Source organism: Salmo salar, chromosome 01 (assembly GCF_965601325.2).
Source record: "Salmo salar chromosome 01, fSalSal1, whole genome shotgun sequence".
In the NCBI taxonomy this organism is placed as follows: domain Eukaryota; kingdom Metazoa; phylum Chordata; class Actinopteri; order Salmoniformes; family Salmonidae; genus Salmo; species Salmo salar.
Window position 1 is genome coordinate 77,728,309 of NC_138291.1, and position 18,823 is coordinate 77,747,131.

Below are 18,823 nucleotides of genomic sequence, written 5' to 3' on the forward strand. Positions count from 1 at the left end.
TGAAATAAAAAAAACACTAAAACCTCCCGTAGGCTGAAATGAAAACACTAAACACTCCCCTAGACTGAAATAAAAACACTAAACCCTCCCCTAGACTGAAATGTTTAAACCATGTCCCTCCCCAAAATTCCTCCATGTAGGCCTACCCCGTTCTGTAAATTAAAAATGGTCCTCAAGGCAGGTTTTGTGCACAGGTTTTAACTCCATATTAGCAGAGCAAAACAAGAACATTTAAAATGCTTGTTTTGTTTGAGTTCAGGGTTCAGGGCGTGGTGGCTCGCCTGCACATGGTTTGGGTATGATTTTAAATGACTTTGCTGGAGAATATATATATGTTTTTTTCCTAAAACAAAATATGTTGGAATCATACCACTGCAATCCCCTAGTGAACCCAAGATTAGCTGTGTGATAACACATTCTCAGAAAATTGGGATGACTGGCAGTTGAGGGGAAAACAACATTGATAATAACAAATGTGCACAGAATAGAGGATCCAAGGGTACCGTTTTCAAATGAGTGAAGTAACAGCGACAGAACAGGATCTTTTAGAACTCTCCATTGATCAGATGTGGTAGGAAAGGAAGAAGATCAAACACACAGGGATGGATCTCATAAAGATATGTGTTAGGTTGTGTTAACACAGCAGGACTATTTTACACTTTTACATTTCAGTCACTTTAGTCATTACATTTGACATTTTAGTCATTTAGCAGACGCTCTTATCCAGAGAGACTTACAGTTTGTGCATTCATCTTAAGATTCACAGTAAGTACACTTTTCCACTCCTTCGAGACAGTTGGAAAAGCATTCCAGGTGAAGCTGGTTGAGAGAATGCCAAGAGTGTGCAAAGCTGTCATCAAGGCAAAGGGTGGCTACTTTGAAGAATCTAGAATCCAAAATATATTTTGATTTGTTTTAACACTTTTTTGGTTACTACATGATTCCATATGTGTTAATTCATAGGTTTGATGTCTTCACTATTATTCTACAACGTAGAAAAAAGTTAAAATAAAATAAAAAAACCTGGAATGAGTGTGTCCAAACTTTTGACTGGTACTGTAAAAAAGTATGTACATCAAACACCTTGTACCCCTGCACATTGATATGGTACTGGTACTCCCTGTAAATTGCTTAATTCTTGTGTATTTTATTCCTCGTGTTATTTTTTATATTTTAATTTTAGTTGGGAATGGCTCGTAAGTAAGCATTTCACGATAAGGTCTACACCTGTTAATTTGGCGCATGTGACAAATAAAATGTGATTTGATGAGGGATCCATTTGGGATTTGTCATTGTTACCCCTTCCTCCTTGGTACCTGCATAAATCTGACTATGAGGGATTCCTGTCAGATCCACATTATGACCTAAAGTGAAGAACATTACAAAATATTACATTTTCCCTATCATTTATTGAAAGTGCTTCAGCAGTAGCCTATGTACCTAGGGCCTGCTTCATACAGCATCTGCATACCAAATGGCAACCCTATTCCCTTTATAGTGCTCTACTTTTGACCAGGGCCCATGTAGATCACTAAATAGGGAAAAGGGTGGCCTCTGCTAAAGCACCAATTTATCCAGCTGTATTGCTCGCAGGACAGGAAGTTAGCGGGCTAGCCCATACTGCGTGGCTAATTAGCGTTGGAGGCTTACTCACACTGACAATCAAACACAGAATTTAGCAGCTGTCGCTAACACTGCGAGGGGTCACAGAGGACTACGAGAACTATGTATACAATGTTCAGTTGAGGGGTAGCTAGTGGTGGTTCTGGTCCGATACTTCTGCAGGTGCTAACTACTAATCCCTCACTAGGCTCTGTGTGAGTACAATGCAGACCAATAGATTTTAAAGTCAGTGCCGTGCTCCAGGATGCAACCCCACTCAGTCCTACACGCCAAACCCACAGGCGTCCAATAGAAGTGGAAGATAAATTGTCCGGTCAACAGTCCATTCAACACATCCCAAACACTTTACCTTGGTGTGAGACTGGGATCAGGGCTCTCTGACATCCGCAAGCGGATAAATACACATTGCACAAAGGAAAGGATGCGAGAAATCGTTTACATTCAAGCTGGCCAGTGTGGCAACCAGATCGGCGCAAAGGTGATGTATAATATAAAGAGATACAAATTCAACCTCAGTACTCAGTCCCCCCCTCTCTCTATCACTGTCATGTTCTCCCTCTTTCTATCATCAATATCATTCTTTTTCAGTGATGTTTGGTTAGATTTGACTGTGTGCTCTCTGTCCAGTTCTGGGAGGTGATTAGTGAGGAGCATGGAATCAACTGCACTGGGGACTATGTGGGCGACTCAAAACTTCAGCTGGACAAGATCAGTGTCTACTTCAACGAATCCCCGTGTGAGTCTCTCTCTGTGTCTTTAATACAGGAGTCAACATTCTATGTCAATCTCTGTAAACATCCCTTGCATATTTACATTAGTGTATTAATCAAATGTTTAGTGTAGTAACAGTGATCAAAGTAATTCTCATTGCGTTCTAAAATGTATTAGGGAATTTCATGCAGAAATGTACACATTTATCCAGTCCATTCCCCTAATCACTTGTCTCTGTGTGATTGTCTCGCCCCAGTCTCCAAGTATGTCCCCAGATCCATCCTAGTGGACCTGGAGCCAGGAACCATGGACAGTGTGCGCTGTGGACACATAGGACAGCTCTTTAAACCGGACAATTTCATCTTCGGTCAGCGGGGGTCTCTGCTTTGTCATGATGTCACCAAACCAATTTTGCTCACTGTGTACATTAATAGCTGCCTAAATCATCCATAAACCAGCTTAAGTTATCCTTATAACAAACTACCTTATCTCCCCCCCATGCTCTAGGTCAGAGTGGAGCTGGTAACAACTGGGCTAAGGGCCACTACACGGAGGGAGCTGAGCTAGTGGAAGCAGTGATGGATGTGGTGAGGAAGGAGGCAGATAACTGTGACTGTCTCCAGGGCTTCCAGCTTACCCACTCCCTGGGCGGGGGCACAGGCTCTGGCATGGGGACCCTACTCATCAACAAGATCCAGGAGGAGTACCCCGACCGTATGATGGCCACCTTCAGCGTGGTCCCCTCCCCTAAGGTGTCGGAAACGGTGGTGGAGCCCTACAATGCCACCCTCTCTGTTCACCAGCTTCTAGATAATACAGACGAAACTTTCTGCATCGACAATGAGGCGATCTACGACATCTGCTTCCGCAAGCTCAAGCTCCCCACACCCACCTACGGAGACCTCAACCACCTGGTGTCGGCCACCATGAGCGGGGTGACCACATGCCTTCGTTTCCCAGGCCAGCTCAACGCCGACCTCCGCAAGCTGGCCGTCAACATGGTACCCTTCCCCCGCCTGCACTTCTTCATACCGGGCTTCGCCCCGCTCACTAACAGGGGGGGCCTGCAGTACTGTGCCCTCACCGTGCCTGAACTCACCCAGCAGGCGTTCGACGCCAAGAACATGATGGCAGCCTGTGACCCGCGTAACGGGCGCTACCTCACAGCAGCGATGGTGTTCCGGGGTCACATGTCTATGAGGGAGGTGGACGAGCAGATGCTGGCCATTCAGAACAAGAACAGCAGCTACTTTGTGGACTGGATCCCCAACAACATTAAGACAGCGGTGTATAATATCCCACCCCCTGGACTCAAGATGTCCGCCACCTTCATAGGCAACAGCACAGCCATCCAGGAGCTGTTCAAGCGTCTCTCTGAGCAGTTCACCGCCATGTTCCGTCGCAAGGCTTTCCTGCACTGGTACACCGGAGAGGGAATGGACGAGATGGAGTTCACCGAGGCCGAGAGCAACATGAATGACCTGGTGTCTGAGTACCAGCAGTACCAGGATGCCACCGCTGAGGAGGTGGTGTTTGAGGATGAAGAGGAAGAAAAAGGAATAGTCTGAGATCCAGAACCAAAATGTAACTTTCTTAAACCATCAAATAATGGGCCGTACCAACACCAACAAAATCGTAATGATGGTGCAAATGCATCCAATGACATTTTCACGATTTTTTTGTTGCTTTGTCTGAGTGTCTATAGCAGTTAGCCCAAGCAGTGTCCTAAAATGCCTTGCCATCTAAGAAATTGATAGTGACTTCAAGTAGCACTTATTATGTATATAACCCATATTGAAGCCACTTTGTAATTAACTTCTTCTCCTGAATGCATTATGTGTTAGGCAATATTTATATTATTAAAGTTAAGATTTTGTTTTGCCGTACTGCACAATGTTTGGAATTCTATTTCTATGGTTATGGTTGGTGGGAGTCAAAGTTCACCTTTATAATAAACCATTGCATGCATTTATCGTCGCATTTGCAGAGGAACAATAAAATATCATTCCTAATGTGATAAGGAGGTCTAGGCTACAGGTATGCACTATGTTATTTTAGGCATATGTGAAGCAGTTCGCTTGCCAGCCATGGTCCCAGCAATTTGACGCCCTATAGGCAATATCAAGATGTGCAAAAATAACCTCAAGAAAAAGAAAAAAAGGTTAAATGACCAGATTCCCACGTGGTCCATTATATTAGGCAATCGGTACATGGCTATAGGCCTATCAGCCAATAGGATAGATGTAGCATAAAGAAAGCAGAGTTGGAGAGAGAGCAGACACTTGCAGTTTCTTGAGCTACATTTAGCATATAGCCTACATTTTAGGAGCGGAACGATTTGCAGGCAGAGACAAATAAATGGGTAATCAATATTTATTGAAAAAGCGCAACGCTCGCTGAACAATGGTATGCGCACGTTGCGCCTTTTCCTTTTCAATGATGATATGTTTTTATTGCACATGGCCTTAAGTTAGTTGAGCGCCCTCCAATTCTTTCCATTAACAAGACATTGTAGTAAACTATAGCCAAATTATTAGTGATGGACATTCCGGCTCTTTTCAGTGAGCCGGCTCGTTCGGCTCAGCTCACCAAAAAGAGCAGGCTCTTTTGGCTGCTTAAAAAAAAAGTTTTGTATTTTTTCAAGTCAAACAGTTTGATAGTTTGACTATGATGGTGTTAAAACAATTCTAATTAAATCATACTCTACCTTAAACACAATGTATTTAAATATGCATTGGTTTGTTATGAAAAAGAATGCTATTAAACATTTGCATTTAAAGTATAACTTTTTTAATGTATATAAACAAAGTTCATATAAATGTAACAATTCAAAACGAATACAATCTGAACAATAATAGAATATTGCACCTTATCAAAGAAAAATAAATAACAATGTGCAAAACTGCAGCATCCCACTTAAAACATTAAACTGGTCCCTCTTTTCTCTCTCTTCTTTATTGCCATGTTATAACCAGCAGCACACAGCAATGCTGACCATATTTTTCTTTTATGAGAGATTTGCATTCAGAAATGCAAGCTGCCTCACTTGAGGGGCTGATGCGGTTTCTTCTGTCAGTAATTATTTGTCCCGTTTTCAAGAAGACCCTCTCAGAGGGAACGGATGTGGCCACTATGCAGAGTCTCCCTGTCATGACTTTAGTAAGCTGTGGGTAGACAGAGGCCTTGTTCTTCTTTGGAGGGGCTCCTCCAAAAAGGACCGGACCTCCATTATGGCTTCTGTTGAGGGATTCCTTCGTGCTGCATCCCCAGTTGCTCTCTCGTCAAACAGCATCCAAACAGCAGACGTTTGTGGCACTACCGCTGGTGCTTCTGCTCCATCTGATCCCTCTTCTTCCTGTTGCCCTGGTGCCTGAGCCAGCTGACCGCTGGGGCTGTCCCTCCCTGAGGCTGAGGTTGTTCTTTGAAGAGCCTCATCAATCGCTCTGGCATCACTGAAGGCTAACTTCTTAAACCTGAGGTCAATTGCAGCGGTTTCTGATAGCACGTGATTATACTCCATTCTGTGGAACTTTCTGTCCAATGATGAACATAGGGTGTCCATCAACTCTGTCACGTCATGTGGATACATTTGCTTGTCTCTGGCGGCTGGCTGTGATTCGTCGCAGACCCTTACACAGGAGTATCCTTTTTGAGACTGTCACATAGCTGAAAAGAGAGTAACTTATTAGTTCAGGTTCATGTTTTGTCTCCTGATACTATATTCTCATCTACTGCTCATATACATATATAATACTGGATTAAATAATGATGTAGTTATAACTGCTTACTGTACCTCTCTCCACTGATCTCCACAGTGACCTGCTCAAAGGGTTCCAAGACTCTGCACACCTCCACCACCACCTCCCATTCCTCTTGGGTCAGAGCATCAACAGGTGCATTGACAATGGCCAGGGTAGAGATGATGGCATCCGTTGACTCAAGAAACCGCTTCAACATATAAAATGTTGAATTCCACCTTGTAGTGCAGTCTTGTTTAGGCCTCAGCTTAGGCATCCCTTAGGCATCCCCATCTGGAAGTATTCCACAGCTGCTTTCACTTTGTCCACAGTGGGCTTCATCACCTTCAGAGCATCTCTTACAATCAGGTTGATTGTGTGGGCAAGACATGGATGATGGGTCCATTTTAACATTTTAATGGCTTTGGTTATGTTAGCTGCATTGTCGCTAACACAACAGACCACTTTTCCATCTACTTTCCATTCTCTGGCCACTCTCAACAGTTCCTCTGCCAAGTTCTCTGAGGTGTATCTGTAGCTGAACTCAAAGCAGTCCAGAAGACAGCTAGACATCGAAAAATCTTCAATGAAGTGACATGTAACCGACACGTAAGAAGTGGTTACCCTTGATGTCCAGCAGTCAGTGGTAAGACAAACTGCAGTAGCTTTTTGGACTCTTTCCCACACTGAAGCCTGTGTGCTCTCGTACAGTTGTGGAATAAGTGATTTTGAAAGGGTTTTCCTGCTTGAAATTGTGTACATTGGATTTAGACTATTGCTATAATTGGCTAGAAATCGGTGGCAATCATTTTAGCCAATGCAATATCAATTTGGCCTTGTTCTGCTACAGACACAGACTTTGGCATAAACTGGTCCATAGAAGACTGTTGCTGTGGGTAGCGGAGTAGGCCTACTTGACTGAGTGGATACATCTCCACATGTGGAGGTGCTGGCTCCACCACTATCACTAGCAGGCCTGCTAGTTTCTCGAAGCTCCACTACAGCTAGCTTCATAATTGGGTGCACAGTTCGCATATGCCGCTGTAGGTTGTGCGTAGAACCGGCTTTATATGAGATTTAGTTTTGGCAAATTCTACACTGTGCTCTAACATTGTCTACATTATTAAAATGCATCCAAATGCTACTGTGCTTCCGAATCATTTTCCAGCGGTTGTTTTCACAGCTGTCCTTCCTCTCTCTCCTCGGCTGCTAAGTGTGTGACTGTGAGTGAGTTGGCTCGGCCCTCCCTCATGCATCTTTGGTTCATTGGTTGACACTGCGTGTCTGATTGACAGGAACAACAGGTGAGGCTGTTAGTCTGAGCAGACAGTCAGAACGAATGTGTGCGCTTGAGCATTTAAGCCTATATTATTTTACTTATTTTTTCGTTCTTTGAATTAGTTAATTCTATTCATGAAAATCTTTTGATTATTCATATCTTTATTTTTTTATAAATAGATTCGGCTCTTCTGATATGGGAGTCGGCTGCTAACGTTCACCTACAAGAGCCCGACTCGTTCGCGAACGACTCATCACTACAAATTATATTTAAGTCAATTTCCTTGGAAAGATAACTGCCACGTGATTCTCCGCCCATGCATAGGCAGCCTACTCTATTGTATTGAGACCACACACATAGGTGCACTTGATCTTGCATGCCCAACTAGGCAAGGAGAGGTAGACTACAGAACATGAAGCCAATGATGAGGGCGAATAACGCGACAGATGTGCATTTAATACAATTGGTTGGCCTAGGCTACAGCATACAAAGTAGAAAGACAATTTCCAAATAATCAGCTGGACAAAAAAAAGTTGTCTGACCGCCGCAATGATCTCTGTCGGGACCTGCAGGCTCTCTAGCCTACATTCGGTAACAGTAGTCCTAGTCACTGCAGCCTAATATGTTAATTTAACTTACAACTTAAAAGTTAATTGAACTCACAAATTTAAAAAGACCATTCTGAATAGAGGCACATTCGAGGCTCAGCCCCAGGGGTCAATTTTAGGAGGTCCAGGAAAATGTTTGCCTTTTCTAAACACATTACATGGAGACATTTGTAATATTTTTTAATACCACAAAAATTTACGAAATGACACTGACAAACTTAGATAACTAAAAACAACCTTGTCTTGAGTGTAACCAATAGCCTACGCCTACGGAAAGAGGGGAGACAAACAGATTGTACCATATGACATCCATCTAGCCTGGTGGAGGAAATGATAGTCCTAAAACAATATTTCAAAAATAAATAAAAATTCCTGAGGCACAGACTCAATGATAAAGACTGTGAAGGCTGGGCTTAGTCTCAGAAACCCGACCAACAGGTAACCGCAGTGCCTAAGGTCATGATTCCCACACAGACTGTCTTGTTAAATTCTAAAAGGGAAAAACAAAATGTTCCCGGGGAGGGTCCTTTTCAGACAGACAACTCTCCCAACAAATGGCATGTAGGTAGACATGCTAGAACATTGAAATTCAAAATGAAAGTGGCTTTCAGATGTATATTTTTAGGCCACCCGTGGAGTAAATGTCATTCCGGTTCATCTGTTCTGTTGTATTGTCATCACATGTTAAGGTTGAACACTGAGTTCCTCAAAAGCCTGTGCCAAAAAAAAAAAAATAAGTTGGAATAGTTACCACTTTATTACTTTAAGTAATCAGCAATGTTAGTATTATTAATATTATATTAGAATATGTAATATGCATACATATTTAAGGAAGATTTTAATTTGCAGTGTACAAGCTTAAACATGATGAACAGAAATTACATTTACTCTAACGGGTGGCCAAAAATACATATATGAAAGTCACACCTCCAATAAGCCACACCTCCAATCTTCTGATAGGCTGCCACCTCTACAATATATTATTAAAAATGTAAAAATAATACCTTTACAAGAGGGATTCGTCAAATACCCTTTTCAGAGGGGTTCCTCAAGGAACCTTTTTGAACTGGAAAGGTTCCCCCAGTGTGGCAATTCTTTCAGGATCAGTTTAGCCTTTTGTTCACAACAAATAACATCACATGGACAGGGGGAATCTGATGCTAGATCAACATTTTCTATCCTGATTCCTGGAAAGAGAAGACTTGTGGACAAGAAATGTCTGATTTCTTCACCTCGTGAAGGTACTAGCAGCTGGTATATTTTGTTTCATTTGTATTAAGAAGATTCTTATCTGCAACTGTGGCTGAGCACTCACACACTTAGTCATCAACAATAAATGTACACTCTTAGAAAAAGGTTGGCTGTCCCATAAAATAACCCTTATTTGTACCTGGTATAATCATTTTGGTTTTCATGTACAGTGGATTGATTGCAAAAGTATTCACCACCCTTTGCATTTTTCATATTTTGTTGCCTTACAACCTGGAATTAAAATTGATTTTTGTAGGGTTTGTATCATTTGATTTACACAACATGCCTACAACTTTGAAGATGCAAAATACGTTTTATTGTGAAACAAACAAGAAATAAGACCAAAAATATGAAAACTTGAGCGTGTATAACTACTAACCCTCCGTCCCAGTCTCAAATCTCTGGAAGACTGAAACAGGTTTCCCTCAAGAATTTCCCCGTATTTAGCACCATCCATCATTCCTTCAATTCTGACCAGTTTCACCGTCCCTGCGATGAAATACATCCCCCACAGCATGATGCTGCTATCACCATGCTTCACTGTAGGGATGGTGTTCTCGGGGGATGAGAGGTGTTGGGTTTGTGCCAGACAAGCTCAATTTTAGTCTCATCTGACCAGATTACCTTCTTCCATATGTTTGGGGAGTCTCCCACATGCCTTTTGGTAAACACCAAACTTGTTTGCTTATTTCTTTCTGGCCTCTCTTCCATAAAGCCCAGCTCTGTGGAGTGTATGACTTAATGCGGTCCTACGGACAAATAATTCAATCTCCGCTGTGGAGCTTTGCAGCTCCTTCTGGGTTATCTTTGGTCTCTTTGTTGCCTCTGATTAATGCCCTCCTTGCCTGGTCTGTGAGTTTTGGTAGGCAGCCCTCTCTTGGCAGGTTTGTTGTGGTGCCACATTCTTTCCATTTCTTAATAATGGATTTAATGGTGCTCCGTGGGATGTTCAAAGTTTCTGATATTTTTTTATAACCCAACCCTGATCTGTACTTCTCCACAACTTTGTCCCTGGCCTGTTTGGAGAGCTCCTTGGTCTTCATGATGCCGCTTGCTTGGTGGTGCCCCTTGCTTAGTGGTGTTGGAGACTGGTGCCTTTCAGAACAGGATATATATATATATATACATACATACATACATACATACATACATACATACATACATACATACATACATACATACATACATACATACATACATACATACATACATACATACATACATACATACATACATACATACATACATACATACATACATACATACATACATACATACCATACATACATACATACATACTGCTCAAAAAAATAAAGGGAACACTTAAACAACACAATGTAACTCCAAGTCAATCACACTTCTGTGAAATCAAACTGTCCACTTAGGAAGCAACACTGATTGACAATAAATGTCACATGCTGTTGTGCAAATGGAATAGACAACAGGTGGAAATTATAGGCAATTAGCAAGACACCCCCAATAAAGGAGTGGTTCTGCAGGTGGTAACCACAGACCACTTCTCAGTTCCTATGCTTCCTGGCTGATGTTTTGGTCACTTTTGAATGCTGGCGGTGCTTTAACTCTAGTGGTAGCATGAGACGGAGTCTGCAACCCACACAAGTGGCTCAGGTAGTGCAGCTCATCCAGGATGGCACATCAATGTGAGCTGTGGCAAGAAGGTTTGCTGTGTCTGTCAGCGTAGTGTCCAGAGCATGGAGGTGCTACCAGGAGACAGGCCAGTACATCAGGAGACGTGGAGGAGGCCATAGGAGGGCAACAACCCAGCAGCAGGACCGCTACCTCCGTCTTTGTGCAAGGGGGAGCAGGAGAAGCACTGCCAGAGCCCTGCAAAATGACCTCCAGCAGGCCACAAATGTGCATGTGTCTGCTCAAACGGTCAGAAACAGACTCCATGAGGGCCCGACGTCCACAGGTGGGGGTAGTGCTTACAGCCCAACACCGTGCAGGACGGCATTTGCCAGAGAATACCAAGATTGGCAAATTCGCCACTGGCGCCCTGTGCTCTTCACAGATGAAAGCAGGTTCACACTGAGCACATGTGACAGACGTGACAGTCTGGAGACGCCGTGGAGAACGTTCTGCTGCCTGCATCATCCTCCAGCATGACCGGTTTGGCGGTGGGTCAGTCATGGTGTGGGGTGGCATTTCTTTGGGGGGGCCGCACAGCCCTCCATGTGCTCGCCAGAGGTAGCCTGACTGCCATTAGGTACCGAGATGAGATCCTCAGACCCCTTGTGAGACCATATGCTGGTGCGGTTGGCCCTGGGTTCCTCCTAATGCAAGACAATGCTAGACCTCATGTGGCTGGAGTGTGTCAGCAGTTCCTGCAAGAGGAAGGCATTGATGCTATGGACTGGCCCGCCCGTTCCCCAGACCTGAATCCAATTGAGCACATCTGGGACATCATGTCTCGCTCCATCCACCAACGCCACATTGCACCACAGACTGTCCAGGAGTTGGCGAATGCTTTAGTCCAGGTCTGGGAGGAGATCCCTCAGGAACCATCTGCCACCTCATCAGGAGCATGCCCAGGCGTTGTAGGGAGGTGATACAGGCACGTGGAGGCCACACACACTACTGAGCCTCATTTTGACTTGTTTTAAGGACATTACATCAAAGTTGGATCAGCCTGTAGTGTGGTTTTCCACTTTAATTTTGAGTGTGACTCCAAATCCAGACCTCCATGGGTTGATAAATTGGATTTCCATTGATTATTTTGTGTGATTTTGTTGTCAGCACATTCAACTATGTAAAGAAAAAAGTATTTAATAAGATTATTTCATTCATTCAGATCTAGGATGTGTTATTTTAGTGTTCCCTTTATTTTTTTGAGCAGTATATATATATATGACCTCAGTGTGTGTGTGTGTGTGTGTGTGTGTGTGTGTATATTATATATATATACACACACACACACACACACACACACACACACACACACACACACAAACACACACACTGAGGTCATGTGACAGATCATGTGACACTTAAGTAAAGTCCACCTGTGTGCAATCTAACTAATTATGTGACTTCTGAAAATACATATGCACACACCACTTTTGCGTATTTAATTGTTTCGAATTTTTTGAAACAATTTTTTTCATTTCACTTCACCATTTTGCACTATTTTGTGTATGTTCATTACATAAATACAAATAAAAATCTATTTAAATTGCATGTTGTAATGCAACAAAATAGTAAAAATGCCAAGGGGGTGAATACTTTTGCAAGGCACTGTAGAACCATATGTGGAAAGGGAACCAAAAAGGATTCTCCTTTTAGGTTCTTAATAATCACTTTTTATTAACAGAGTGTACTGTGTAGCTCCTTATCCTCTATGGGCTAGGCGGGACGTAATCGTCCCACCTACGTAACAGCCAGTGTAATCCAGTGGCGCGATTTTCAAATACCTTACAAATCCTATTACTTCAATTTCTCAAACATATGACTATTTTACAGCTATTTAAAGACAAGACTCTCGTTAATCTAACCACACTGTCCGATTTCAAAAAGGCTTTACAACGAAAGCAAAACATTAGATTATGTCAGCAGAGTACCCAGCCAGAAATAATCAGACACCCATTTTTCAAGCTAGCATATAATGTCACAAAAACCCAGAAGACAGCTAAATGCAGCACTAACCTTTGATGATCTTCATCAGATGACAACCCTAGGACATTATGTTATACAATACATGCATGTTTTGTTCAATCCAGTTCATATTTATATCAAAAAACAGCTTTTTACATTAGCATGTGACGTTCAGAACTAGCATACCCCCCGCAAACTTCCGGGGAATTTACTAACAATTTACTAAATTACTCACGATAAACGTTCACAAAAAGCATAACAATTATTTTAAGAATTATAGATACAGAACTCCTCTATGCACTCGATATGTCCGATTTTAAAATTGCTTTTTGGTGAAAGCACATTTTGCAATATTCTAAGTACATAGCCCAGCCATCACAGGGCTAGCTATTTAGACACCCGGCAAGTTTAGCCTTCACCAAAATCAGATTTACTATTATAAAAGTTTGATTACCTTTTGTTGTCTTCGTCAGAATGCACTCCCAGGACTGCTACTTCAATAACAAATGTTGGTTTGGTCCAAAATAATCCATCGTTATATCCGAATAGCGATGTTTTGTTCGTGCGTCCCAGACACTATCCGAAATGGTAAATCAGGGTCGCGCATGTCGCAATTCGTGACAAAACATTTCTAAATATTCCAATACCGTACCTCGAAGCATGTCAACCGCTGTTTAAAATCAATTTTTATGCAATTTATCTCATAAAAAAGCGATAATATTCCGACCGGGAATCTCCTTTTCGGCAAACAGAGGAAAAAACACAAAGACGGGGGCGGCCAGTGCATGCGCCTAAGCCCACAGTCCCTTGATCGGCCACTTGAGAAAGGCGATAATGTGTTTCAGCCTGGGGCTAGAATGACGACATTCAGGTTTTTCCCGGGCTCTGAGAGCCTATTGGAGCCGTGGGAAGTGTCACGTTACCGCAGAGATCCTTTGTAATTGAATGAGATGTCAAAGAAAGACAATAAATGGTCAGACAGGCCACTTCCTGTAAAGGAATCTCTCAGGTTTTGACCTGCCATTTGAGTTCTGTTATACTCACAGACACCATTCAAACAGTTTTAGAAACTTTGGAGTGTTTTCTATCCAAAGCCAATAATTATATGCATATTCTAGTTACTGGGCAGGAGTAGTAACCAGATTAAATCGGGTACGTTTTTTATCCAGCCGTGTCAATACTGCCCCCTAGCCCTAACAGGTTATCTAGCGACTTATCAATAACAAGTGCCTCTCTATGGGCCGATTTCCCTGGACTAAGAAGCACTTCCAAGGTAAAATCTCTACTGTTTGTTAGTTTAGTACGGAAAACCACCCTTATATGCAGTGGAGGCTGCTGAGGGGAGGACGGCTCATACTAATGGTTGGAACGGAGTGGATGGAATGGCATCAAACACATGGAAGTTACATTTACTCCACTCCAGCCATTATCACGAGCCTTTGCTCCCCAATTAAGGTGCCACCAACCTCCTCTGCTTATACGTTTTATATGTATTACACTACGTTGCTGGAAAACCTTGGTAGAGCATGGGCAAAGTTAAGTCTTGTGATGACAATGTGAATTTACTTTCTTTTTCTTATACTAGGATTGAAATCCTATCTTTCTTCAGGTTTTTTTACTTCCCAGTGACTAGCATTGAGATTAATCAGACACAAAGGACAGGTTCCATATTACATTACTTCTGTATGACAGTATTACGAGCCTATTGTATTCTCTCCCGGAATCGTGTGAGATCTTCTGTAAGCAGAATTGTGAAAGACAATGCCCCCCCCCCCCCCCCCCCCCCCCCCCCCCCCCCCCCCCCCCCCCACACACACACACACACACACACACACACACACACACACACACAGCGGGACAATGTCTGTTGCAGAGACAATGCCTGAGTTTAGGGGCGGACTTAGTGATTTGGAGACCCCAGGCAGAGACCAGTCAGGGTAATCCTAGCATTTTGCTTCACTAAGGCAGAAGAGAGTATGAAGGAAAAAAAAATACAGATAAACTCTTCGTAAATAGTATGGTCTATAGCATATCATGAGGTATTCTTTTATAAATATATACAGATGAAGTCGAAAGTTTACATTCACTTAGGTTGGAGTCATTAAAACTTGTTTTTCAACCACTCCACAAATTTCTTGTTAACAAACTATAGTTTTGGCAAGTTGGTCTACTTTGTGCATGACACAAGAAAGTTTTCCAACAATTGTTTACAGACAGATTATTTCACTTATAATTCACTGTATCACAATTCCAGTGGGTCAGAAGATTACATACACTAAGTTGACTGTTCCTTAAAACATCTTGGAAAATTTCAGAAAATTATGTCATGGCTTTAGAAGCTTCTGTTACGCTAATTGACATCATTTGAGTCAATTGGAGGTGTACCTGTGGATGTATTTCAAGGCCTACCTTCAAACTCAGTGCCTCTTTGCTTGACATCATGGGAAAATCAAAAGAAATCAACCAAGGCCTCAGAAAAAAAATGGTAGACCTCCACAAGTCTGGTTCATCCTTGGGAGCAATTTCCAAATGCCTGAAGGTACCACGTTCATCTGCACAAACAATAGTATGCAAGTATAAACAACATGGGACCATGCAGCCGTCATACCGCTCAGGAAGGAGACACGTTCTGTCTCCTACAGATGAACGTACTTTGGTGTGAAAAGTGCAAATCAATCCCAGAACAACAGCAAAGGACCTTGTGAAGATGCTGGAGGAAACAGGTACAGTAAAACAAGTCCTATATTGACATAACCTGAAAGGCCACTCAGCAAGGAAGAAGCCACTGCTCCAAAACCTCCGTAAAAAAGCCAGACCACGGTTTGCAACTGCACATGGGGACAAAGATCACACTTTTTGGAGAAATGTCCTCTGGTCTGATGAAACAAAATTAATACTGTTTGGCTATAATGACCATCATCATGTTTCGAGGAAAAAGGGGGAGGCTTGCAAGCCATAGAACAACATCCCAACCGTGAAGCACGGGGGTGGCAGCATCATGTTGTGGGGGTGCTTTGCTGCAAGAGGGACTGGTGCACTTCACAAAATAGATGGCATCATGAGGATGGAAAATTATGTGTATATATTGAAGCAACATCTCAAGACATCAGTCAGGAAGTTAAAGCTTGGTCGCAAATTGGTCTTCCAAATGGACAACGACCCCAAGCATACTTCCAAAGTTGTGGCAAAATGGCTTAAGGACAACAAAGTCAAGGTATTGGAGTGGCCATCACAAAGCCCTGACCTCAATCCCATAGAAAATGTGTGGGCAGAATTGAAAAAGCATGTGCGAGCAAGGAGGCCTACAAACCTGACTCAGTTACACCAGCTCTGTCAGGAGGAATAGGCCAAAATTCACCCAACTTATTGTGGGAAGCTTGTGGAAGGCTACCCGAAACATTTGACCCAAGTTAAACAATTTAAAGGCAATGCTACCAAATACTAATTGAGTGTACAGTATGTAAACTTCTGACCCATTGGGAATGTGATGAAAGAAATAAAAGCTGAAATAAATCATTCTCTCTAATATTATTCTGACATTTCACATTCTTAAAATAAAGTGGTGATCCTAACTGACCTAAGACAGGGAATTTTTACTAGGATTAAATGTCAGAAATTGTGAAAAACTGAGTTTAAATGTATTTGGCTAAGGTGTATGTAAACTTCCGACTTCAACTGTATAGATATTTTTTGTTGTTGTCGTAATTATTATAATTATTATTTAATGTTACTTGTTTCAGGTCAACGTCAAACAAATTTTACATATGTAGATATATTTAAATGACAAAATGAAACAAATCATAACCAACAAACACCAAAACAAATAAAAAAACATACAAAAACAATAAGAATTACACATTCCCTTTCAGTTCTCTGCTCTTAATTTTTCATTGCTTTAATCTTTTTTTTTCTCATTCATATCATTAACATTTTCGTTACATACAATTAATAATTTGACTGTCACAAAATGTGTTGCTGTAGTACAAATAGCCATTGGTCCATTCTTATATGAACATGCCCTCCAGCTTTGTTTTGACATTTTCTCAGAACATTTTAATTAATGGGAAAATCCAAAACACATGGCTATGAGTGCATTCTTCCTTCTTACACTTACAACTGGTATCAGAGAATTCTGCTTTCATTTTATTACATATAATTGGAGTCCTATGAACCCTTTGCATAATCTTACATTGCATCTCTACCTTTCTGGTACCAGAGGTGGAAAATGCTAATCAGAGATACCACGAGGAAAGACCTTGTTATTTATAAGGGGAGTCAGTGCAGTAAAGTAATCCTTTCTCCCAAGGTGTTTGCAAATCTCTCTCCAGATCTTAAAGATGCTGTTAAGAATCGGGTTATGTTTCACTTCTGTGCTGACTGAGTTTCTATCACCAGTCATAACACTGATTAATGAGTATGGAGATGTGAAACAGGAGTCATTACTGACCCAATTAGAGCAATGTTCATCCTGAGCCATGTTATGTGAGCATGACATGCCCAGTTATAAAATAGCAAATTAGGTAGTGCCAGGCCTCCTAAATTATACGGCAGCTGCACTACTAATTGGTGGTATTTTTCTGTGCTGTGCCATATAAAGTCTGAGAGGTATTTATTGAGTTCATTACAATTATTTTTTTGTTATATATAATGGCATCATCTGGAGAAACAAAAGTCTGGTGAAAACCTTCATTTTAAATCATATTAATTCTACCCATCCATTATGATGGCAGGTCTATCCACCTATCTAGGTCTTCATTAACTGCCCTAAGTACAGGTGCAAAGCAGCTGTTAGACAGGTTAGCTGCTATTAGACAGGTTGTGACGTTTATTCAACATTTTTATACCTAGATAAAAAAAAAAAATTGTCCATTTGAACGGAAACTCATTCAAAGTGTTGTTGTCACTCAAGCTCCCTAGGGGCATAGCTTCTGATTTATTAAAATACATTTTGTAGCCAGAAAAAGGAGCTAAACCTCTTAATTAAGTCAATAAGAATGCGAATAAAGGTTTCTGGGTTAGAAATTAATAAAAAATCTCTATATGCAATGATATTTTGCTATCTTTTTTAAATTTAAACTAGGCAAGTCAGTTAAGAACAAATTCTTATTTACAATGACGGCCTACCCCAGCCAAACCCGGACGACACTGGGCCAATTTTGCGCCGCCCTATGGGACTCCCAATCACGTCCGGTTGTGATACTGCCTGGATATAATGTTGTTTTTTCAATCTTGACACCTGTTAAGACCTTCCTGGGTACGTAGAGCCTCTGACAGGGGCTCTAATACCAAGGCAAATAACAGAGGTGACAGTTGGCAACCATGGCGCGTCCCTCTACCCAGAATGAAAAAGTGGGTGACTGCTTTCCGTTTGTTATCACAGTGGCCTGGGGGGCATGGTATATCAGCTTTATCCAGTTAACGAAATTCTCTCCCACTTCAAAGTACTTTAAATAGGTATGGCCATTCTACTCGGTCAAATGCCTTCTTGGCATCCAATGAGAGAGCAGTGTCTCGATGTTGTGATTGCTCAAAGGGTTGTATTATGCTGAGGTGATGTCTGACATTTGTGAATGAATGCATTTGCATTATAAAAACAGTTGGGTCCAGCTTTATTAAAGTTGGTAGAAATATTTCTAGTCTCCTAGCTAGGATCTTAGATAAGAGCTTACCGTCCACATTAATAAGCGACACAGGCCTATAGCTAGAGCAATCTTTGGCTGGTTTATTTTTCTTAAAAATGAGAACAATTTTAGCATGGTTTAAAGTGGGAGGGAGCATGCCCCTGGCAAAGGAGTCTGTATACATTTTGAAAAGGGGTTCCGTTATGAAATATTGACAATTCTTATAAAACTCTGGTCCAAACCCATCAGGTTCTGGCGATTTCCCATTTGTAAGGGTTCTAATCGCCTATTTCTTCTTTGGACATCTCCTTGCATAATAATTCTCTGTTTCCCACATGTTATGTTGGGAGAGATAGTTTGTCCAGATAGGATTGCATGTCA

At 41.7% G+C, this 18,823-nt stretch overlaps 2 protein-coding genes across 3 annotated transcripts in view; one reads left to right on the plus strand and one right to left on the minus strand.

Moving 5' to 3' along the window:
* LOC106613040 (semaphorin-4G) overlaps nucleotides 1-18,823 on the minus strand; it is a 62,852-nt gene that overhangs the window by 20,149 nt on the left and 23,880 nt on the right. The window lies entirely within an intron of this gene.
* Nucleotides 2,045-3,922, plus strand: LOC106613051 (tubulin beta-4A chain-like). 2 transcript variants are annotated; one of them, XM_045722591.2, is made up of 3 exons: nucleotides 2,045-2,101; nucleotides 2,251-2,359; nucleotides 2,842-3,922. In XM_045722591.2, exons 1-3 carry the CDS (start codon nucleotides 2,045-2,047, stop codon nucleotides 3,900-3,902), a joined length of 1,227 nt encoding a protein of 408 aa, XP_045578547.1. In that variant the 3' UTR covers nucleotides 3,903-3,922. The 2 variants fall into 2 exon arrangements, with proteins under 2 accessions (XP_045578547.1, XP_045578548.1); XM_045722592.2 differs by lacking the exon at nucleotides 2,251-2,359 and adding an exon at nucleotides 2,599-2,701.

Bases quoted from the DNA above. Each gene is read 5' to 3' on its own strand.
- LOC106613051 (XM_045722591.2), top strand. From the start codon at position 2,045: ATGCGAGAAATCGTTTACATTCAAGCTGGCCAGTGTGGCAACCAGATC. The intron at 2,102-2,250 runs GTGATGTATAAT...CTCTCTGTCCAG, and splicing joins GCAACCAGATCGGCGCAAAG to TTCTGGGAGGTGATTAGTGA. The intron at 2,360-2,841 runs GTGAGTCTCTCT...CCCATGCTCTAG, and splicing joins CTACTTCAACGAATCCCCGT to GTCAGAGTGGAGCTGGTAAC.